At 35.7% G+C, this 9,046-nt stretch overlaps 1 protein-coding gene across 1 annotated transcript; it reads right to left on the bottom strand.

Annotated features, from left to right (window-relative positions):
- Positions 1–4,511: 4,511 nt before the first annotated feature.
- Positions 4,512–5,069, bottom strand: LOC140889173 (uncharacterized). The gene has a single exon (XM_073296881.1). The coding sequence runs from the start codon at positions 5,067–5,069 to the stop codon at positions 4,512–4,514; it is 558 nt and encodes a 185-aa protein (XP_073152982.1).
- Positions 5,070–9,046: the final 3,977 nt, after the last annotated feature.

Raw genomic sequence — 9,046 nt, 5'->3', positions numbered from 1 at the left:
CTTGCCATCATTTGCAACTCATTGCAAATGTGAGATCTACATCTGGTATCCAATACCCAAGAAGTAAAACATTTATTTCAATGTAAAACATACCCATTGCAGTTCGCAACTGTTCGAGGTATTTCTTGCAATTATGTTTCCAATGACCGGGTTTCTTGCAGTGATGGCAAACTTGTTTAGACTTGTCCAATTTTGTATGTAACATTTGGCCTTGAGATCATGGTCCAACCATTTCTCTAGTTCGGCCAACCTTTCGGCAGTTACATCAGCCGGGGCTATTTTCGGAGAAGCCTTTTCTAACACTTAGAAAATCTTTTCCGAACTCAGGAAATTCTTAACTTTATGAAATCATTCCGTATAGTTGCGCCAGAAAGTTTGTTTTGTTCGAGAACATGTGGATTACGAATTCATTGTAATGAAATACTGAGTTGAAACAGACAATAATCGATGATTATTTAATAATTTACTAAGACATAAAATAGGCAAAATTTATTTTATGAATCTCACTCCCACTATTTTAACGATTTCACTACCCTCTAGTGAAAACGGGAAACTGTTTTCCTTAGTGAGAACATGGAGTCCAATTGACAAACTATGATCCCGAATAATATCAGCCAACCATAATTTTCAAAAGGTAGAGCCCAATTGCTTCCAAAGCAACCTCCACGTTTTTACCTCATGTCCAATAAGGGCCCAATAATATGACGCCGTTTATTGTGACATGTCAAGATGACCCATCAATATTAAGTTGTGATGGACGGTCGCCATGTGGATCCCCCAATAATATGAGCCGATCCCATGGGAGTTCCACCCAACTTACAACATGTGTCGATCCAATGTACAGCTTTCCGACGAACGGGCCCCCCCAATAATATGAGCCGGACCGTATCCGCGGGTAGCATCTCATACATTGATCGTTGATGGAAGGTAGGAACATTTAAACAAATTTAAATTTCCTTTATTTATCTTGATATCAATTTTAAATCATATTTAAAATGAGGGATTTTAATTTTGAAAATTTGTCTCATCATTTTTAAAATTTTGTATGCTTGTCGGATTCACACAATTTTGTCTAAAACATGCATACAACAATAATATCACATATTATATAGGATGATCGATTCCATTTCTAATCGACCCGTGGTTGCCAATCACGAGTCTTAGTCCAATCCTAGGTAATATGCAGTATGCAATGCAATCCTATTACATTGTGCTTCCAATTTACATTTCTTCTGTCTTTATTGTCTGCTGGGCCCACCTCCATCTTCAAATCTTCATCTCCCACTAAATCTAGTGTATTTACAATAAATAACAATGACAAGTAGGGGATACATTTCAAGGGGTGGGAACGGGCCATAAACCAGGCCCACTTTTATTACATATGACAATTTATATTGGGCCATAAACCAGGCCCATTAATAAATCCAACAACAATAAAAACAAATGTAAATTCCTAACATACACCTACAAAATTGGTCATGGCAATCGATCATCCTTATCCAATAACATTTAATTCAAAATTAATTTATTGGATAACATGCAATGACAATTTAAATTTAAAAGGATAAAATCATATTTCATATATAAAATCTTATTTTACATACAAAATCATATTTTATCTTTTTATCAAATAAAATCATATTTTATCTATAAAATCCAATTTTATACATAAAATCATATTTTACTCAATATATCCATAAGATCATATCTTATCATCAATTGTACCAAAAATAATTAATTTCAAAATTCAATTTAACGGATAAAATATTTAAATTTTCAAAAAATTCAAATTTATCCAAAAATCAATTTTAAAATTTTCGGACTCGAACAATTCGATCCGATGCCTCGTGAACCAATCAAAAACAATTTTCGACCGGACCAAAAATAGAATTTTAACATATTAAAATTTTAATTTAAAAATTAAAAATAATTTTTTCGCGGGCCGCCCGGGACGTTCCCGGGCTGCCCGCGCCCCAAAGGGCTCGGGCCAGGCAGCGACGATCGCTGCCCCCCCGGGCAGCGATCCAATCGCTGCCCGGGTTTTGCCCCAAAAAAATTTTTTATTTTTAAAATATTTATTTTGTTTCAAAAAACCGAGGCTTAAAAATTTTTGTACAATCGATTAATTTAATCGCTTGATCTGAGCAACCTGGCTCTGATACCACTGTTGGAGAACGGCGATCAGATCAATAAGAATTGATACCCGGTGCAGCGGAAGTTTAAAATTTTTATATGGAACGATTCCATAATGGGTATCAAAACTTTACGATTAAATTGTGTGTGTAAAAATTAAATAACAATTATAAATTTTTATCTCCAATCTCGAATCAAGATTATGGACACCAACAGATTGCTCTGCTTTTGTTGTATCTCCCAGGAACTGATGGACGAACTGTTCTTCAATCAGGTCCACGAACAGAGATGTAATCCCTCTGATAGATTGCACTAGAAAATCTATCAGAAGTTTCTACGAAGAGAATTAACGAATTTGATCTGTTAAACCAGACTGAAATTCAAAATTCACAGACTGGATTTTTCCCGAGCAGAGGGGAGGGGGCGGCGGCCACACTTAAGAAAAACAGGGTTTTCGAAAATTATTTTGTGACCTGTGTTGTGTGTAATTTCTGTACTGCAATAACTTATTTATAATGTAGGCCGCTAACAGCTTAGGGCCCATTAGTAATAAGTTCAAGCCCGACAAGCAAAGCCCGCATGTTCAAAAATTAATATAAAATTCATCATGACTCCGATTGATAAACCGATTTCACCAATGTGCACAGAAACCATTGATGACTCTTTGTATAAACAATCTTTTGTTTAATATAATTTACACTTTTATTAATGGCAATGACTTTATCTTTCTTCATATTGTTATATTGTGATATACTATTGTTGTTTTGATAAAGACCTTGAATATACTATAGTGTATGTAAGATGTGGTAGAGCATGGAGATGTCTATCATGAAACACATCTTATAGTCACTGTGTATTCTAAACTGTTCCTAGTCGATTGAGCCGTCCGATAATAAGGATAAGGATCGCTCGAGTTTGAGACTAGCATTTGCGATGCAGAGTACCACGTTTCATTGGTAAGGAACATAGAGATGTTCAAAGCATGCAAATGGATATTCATACGATGAATGATCGAACTACCCTATCCGGACTTTCCAAGTGGTTATCACTTATCGAGTGGATAAAGTCCGCGGTTTTTGTTGTACACCATTAGTCCTTACTACTTGAAACATCATTGAGACTCTATATGCTAGTACTATGCTTTGACTCGTTTACCGACTCTATTGGGGTCATCAGGTGTCGGGATTGGGTACAGTTACAACGCATATAGGAGTCGATGCTTTGTTGTCAAGGATTCACCACATACTTGCGAGTGTGGATATCCTATGCGATCTGAGGAGATATTAGTGTGACGAATCTCTGGCCAGAGTACATGATGTGTTTTAAGAAATGGTTTATTAGTAACACATGCGATGTCACTATTTGATCTTCAAGATGTATTGCATAGTTATCGAATCTCGAACGACTCTCGATTTACCAATGGTTGTTGATTCGATCGGGATATATGGATGAAGGGACCGTACTGTACGCTAACCAAAATCTATTGGTTCTTGCAGGCACTATCAGTGATACCTAGGGAATCATGGGGCGATGTTGCTAGGCGCTCTTACCATGATTCGATGGGCAAGTCGGAAATTGTTGTTCCGAGTCACAAGGAGTTGTGAGCCCACGGCTAGCTGTATCCCTGAACCATTGAGGGTCACACAGAGTAATGGATTTTTAATCCCCGTTGAGATAGTTAAATTTAAAGAGTTCAATTTAATGAACAAAGAAGTTGGACTTCTTAATTATGAGTAGAGGAGTAAGATTTCCTAAAATGACATAGGTATGGGCATTTTTGGAAATCACTGAATTCGGATTCAGAAAAATTTATCTTGACTTTAGAAGATGCAGAAATGGTTTCTGTAAACATTGGTAAAATCGGTTTATCAATCAGAGTCACGATGAATTTTATATTAATTTCTGAACATGCGGACTTTGCTTGTCGGGCTTGAACTTATGACTAATGGGCCCTAAGCTGTTAGCGGCCTACATTATAAATAAGTTATTGCAGTACAGAAATTAGACAACACAGGTCACAAAATAATAATATCAAGAAAGATAAAGTCATTGCCATTAATAAAAGTGTAAATTATATTAAACAAAAGATTGTTTATACAAAGAGTCATCAAAGCCCTTAGCCACAAGTTGGCTCACCCGGCACCCACTCTTTCACTGAACAACATCAAGAGTTGGTGCTACTATAGCTCTCTGCTGGAAGTATGTTGTATCACAAACCGTACTACTTAACAACGGATATGTATTCTCGACGATTGTTGCAATGGGAACATTTCATTTGGAATATCAATCTTCGCATAGCCGTCATTTGGTTCTTCAATTTTTCCGTCTCCTATATTTGAAATCAATCGGAAAATATCTTAATTTCATCGCCATCTTCATCAAAAGCGCGCTGAATTTTGAAGTCGCATATTCTTAGTCAATCTCAATATTGTGCAATGTCTCCATAGATATGACAAATTAATAGTTGCATGAACAATATCATATCTGCTACCCTTTGGAATAACTGGCAAAATATGTCGAAAATCACCACCAAATACAATTGGTTTGCCTCCAAAAAGGAGTTGAAAGCTTGAAGGATTTGCAAGTCTCAATATGTCACGCATGCTTCTGTACAGTGATTTGAAACAAAACTTGTGCATCATTGGAGCCTCATTCCATATAATAAGTTTGGATTTCACAATGAGTTCCGCAAGAGGACTTCCTTGTTTGATATTGCATGTGGATTCTTCGTTAGGATTAAACGGAATTGCAAAGCGAGAATAAGCAGTTATTCCACCAGGAAGAAGAGATGCGATACCATTGGAAGCCACGTTTAGGACAATTTCTCCCTTCGATTTCAAGGCTGCTGATAGGGTCTTCCAAATGAACGTTTTTCCAGTACCACCATAACCGTAAACAAAGAACATTCCACCCTTGTTTGAATCAACTGCAACCATCACCGTGTCATATATGTGACGTTGCTCACAGTTTAAATTTTTAAGAAGATAGTCATATTCTTCTGATAAAGTTCTTCTATCAAAACGCAACTCATCTTGTATTAACCTATTTCATGAAGTCTCAAAATATTCATCACCGAGAAATGACATTGATTGAAAATCACGCAGACTCCTTCCACAACTTCGCAAAAGCTTCTCGATTTCAACCAATGAATAATTCTTGATTGTCCAGCAGGACTCCCAAACATTTTATTCCTTCTCCTGCTTGATCACAATCATCATTTTTTTTCCTGGAGCCGTATAATAAAACTCATCTAACAGGGACCTCTTCAAATTAGAGTCGTTCATCACATCGTCTGCCACAATCTTGGTGCTTGTTTTAAAAGGAGTGGTCATTTCATCTTTGGACGAACAAATCTACAAAATAATTATAATTTAATTTATAAAAATTAAAGAAATGATTTAAAAATAAATTAAATTAAAAAATAAAATAAAATGTTCAAAATCATTTGTTCGAATACCTCTTTCAATTCTCCATATTTAGTATTCTTCAACTTGGACAAAATATCTGATTCCTATGTTAGCCAAAGAAAAATGCATTCTACTATTCACAAGGATTACATCTTTTTTTTTAATTACATATCTGATGAAATGCATCTTCACATCTATGTGTTTCGATCGTTCGTGATAGACTTGTTGTTTTGTCAAGTATATTGAACTTTGATTGTCACAGTGTACTACAACTTGATGTTTTTCACACCAAGCTCCGCTATAATCCCTTTTAACCATAATCCTTCTTCTATGGCCTCAGTAACAGTTATGAATTCTGCCTCAGTGGTAGAAAGGGCAACCACTAACTGTAGATTAGATTTTCAAGTGATCTCTGTGCCATAAAAGGTGAACACATATCCAATCAATGACTTTCTCGTGTTTAAGTTCCCAGCAAAATATGAATCTACATATCCAACCACCAGATAAATTCCATCTTGTTGTTTCTCAAACTTCAACCCCAGCCCAGTTGTGTTTATGAGATATCGAAAAATCCATTTCAGAGCTTCTCAATGATATTTACCTAGATTAGAAATAAATCTTGACACAACACTGATTTTGTATGCCAGATCAGGCCTACTACACACCATTCCATATATGAGACTCTTCACTTCACTAGCATATGGAATACCAGCCATCTTCATCTTGTCTTCCTCACTTTCAGATGATTGACTTGCATATTTTCAAATGTTGTCCCAGAGGGGTCAAGACAGATTTTGCTTGATTCATGTTATACTTCATGACTACTTTCCTCAAATAATTCTTCTGAATCAGATGAATCTTCTATCTTTTCCTGTTTCTCATTATGTCCATGCCCAAAATCCTCTTCGCTTCTCCTAAGTCTTTCATCTCAAACTCTGATTGAGATATTGTTTCAAGATGATATCTCTGTCCTACTTTTACTTGCAATCAAAGTATCATCAACGTAAATCAGTAGGTACAAGATAACCTGCCCTTCATCCTTATTCAGATAGACACATCTGTCATATTGGCTTCTCACAAAGCCAATATCAATCATGAACTCATCAAACCTCCTATTTCACTACCTCGAACTCTGCTTCTCCCCATAAAATGATTTCCTCAGTAAGCAAACCTTATCCTGTGTTTTTTGATGTATGAAGCCCTTAGGTTGTTCCATATAAATGGTATCTTCCTATTCACCGTGTAGGAAAGCAGTTTTCACATCCATCTGCTCAATATCCAAGTCGAGCTGGTTCACTAGTGCTAACATAATCCGGATTGAACAATGTTTGACCACTGGAGAATAGACCATATTAAAATCTATCCCTTTTACTAGACCAAAACCTTTTGCAACCAATCTTGATTTATACTTGATCTGTTCTTTGCCAGGAGTTACTTCTTACTGTATATAGATCCATTTGCATCCCAATGTTTTCTGATGCTTCGGTCTGTCCACTAACTTCCAGGTTTGATTATTCTCAAGTGAGTTCATCTCCTCATTTAGGAGCTCTGAGCTCCCTTCTGGTTCTGTCTTTTGCAAGATTATAAGTACTCAAAATCCTCTTTTTGATCACTTGTTGTCACGCCCCAAAAATGAGCCTAGTTGACATCGGCATTTTTTAACAATTTAACATTGAAACAACAAGTCTCGTAGTACAAATCATGCCAAAAACCAGTTTAATTCATAAACCATAACTATTTTTACAGAGAAAAACACAAATGCGACAATGCGGAAGCAAAACTAAAATTTAAAATAAAAATATTTCTTCAACTTGAACTGATCCGTCCTCACCAGCCCCAGAACATATTCTGTTCCTTGTCATCTAACTCATCTTCATTCTTATCTGGGGAGGAAGGTAAGGGGTGAGTGTTTTGAGAAACACTCAGCAAATTGGGGCCGATCGAGCATGATAAACATCAAAATATATTTGCATGTACACATGTATATTTCATAATTTCGAAATAAAATAAGCATGTTGAATCTGACACAAATACGAAGCAAACATTGCACTGTTAATTATCTCATTTTCCGTGGTTTACTTATCAGTCCCCTATATGTTACTCCTCTAAGGGGCGAGGCCAAAGGAATGGTTATTATAACCGACCGCATCAGGGCCATATCAAATCAAATCAAATCATCAAAAATTTCTTAACCATTTCTAAATCGACTATTAACAGTGCGTTTCAAATATTTCCAAATAACTCTAGTATGGTTCAAATAATATCACGAATAGCCAACAAATAGCAGATCAAAGTGAAATGAATATACGTATCATGCCGATCGAATTTTCAAAAACATAAGTAATTTATTTATTGAAGCTTAACTCACACAAAAAAATGAGTATAAGTGTAGAAACATATATCACACAAAAAAAAGACAAAAGCCCACTTACTTTATTTTATTTCTAATAAAGTCATGGTTGTTGGAGAGCCTCAAACTGGAGCAAATCTTGAACTAAGTTCAAGAAAAAATCTGCTCAATCTTAAGGAAAATATGTAACACCCGGTATTTTTAAATACATAAATTCGCATGCATAATTAGGGTATTTAATTATTTAAATTTATGATTTATGGGTTAAATAATTATTTGAGTTATTTGTGCATGATTTAATTTATTTTTAAGCATTTAACCCATAATTAGTGATTTTTATGATTTTTAGTATTTTAATTATTTTATCGCGTAGACGGGACCGTGGACGGACGAGATGACAACTTTCTAGCCAATTTATTTCATGAGCCTTTTTAGAGCCCAAAAATATTATTTTGAGTTTTAGTTCCTCAAAATTTTTAGTATTTAATTTTATATAATTTTAGGAGTCCATTTTTATTCAAAATAAGCCAAAATAATGACTTTTTATTATTTTTAAAATTTCCTTAATTATGTATTTCGGGATTTTTAAATTTATTATCAGAATTTTTTTTCTTAATTAGAGTTTTTAAGTTATATATTTTATCTATTAAAATCCTTATTAATATTTTAATTAACCTAACACCTATTTTTAAATTAAAATATAACCCTAAGCTACCCAACCCACGATTTCCCTAAGCTCAGCCGACACCCCACTATTCACCATCCTCTCCATCGGCCGAGACAGTCCCTAGGACTCCATAGCCGATCCCCTCAAGTTTTTTTTTAGGTTTCTCGTCGCCCCGTCGTCCCGGAATCGTCATCTACGCCTACGTCTTTCCATTCTAAGGTGCAAGGCATGATCTTTTCTCTATATTTTTGTGTCGTACCAGTGTATATGCGGGTGTGTGCGTGTGCATCAGAATATTTTTAGAATTTTTTTCAGAAAACAATCGGATTAATGGTTTGAGTCATGTTCATGTTGGATTTGCTTCCTATTCAATCGTTTTCTCGAGCCATGGTTCGTTTCTAGCTGCTGGTCAAGGGTCCTAGGTAGTGTGAGAAGGGTCTGGACCGAATGGCTCGAGTGGCTCGGGCCAAACGGCCCCAGGAAGGCTGC

Source organism: Henckelia pumila, chromosome 3 (assembly GCF_033568475.1).
Source record: "Henckelia pumila isolate YLH828 chromosome 3, ASM3356847v2, whole genome shotgun sequence".
NCBI lineage: Eukaryota > Viridiplantae > Streptophyta > Magnoliopsida > Lamiales > Gesneriaceae > Henckelia > Henckelia pumila.
Note: the sequence above shows the minus strand (reverse complement) of the source record. Positions and strands in the feature narration are given on the sequence as shown.

Excerpts from the sequence above, each read along its gene's own strand:
- LOC140889173 (XM_073296881.1), bottom strand. The coding sequence starts at position 5,069 with ATGGTTGCAGTTGATTCAAACAAGGGTGGAATGTTCTTTGTTTACGGT.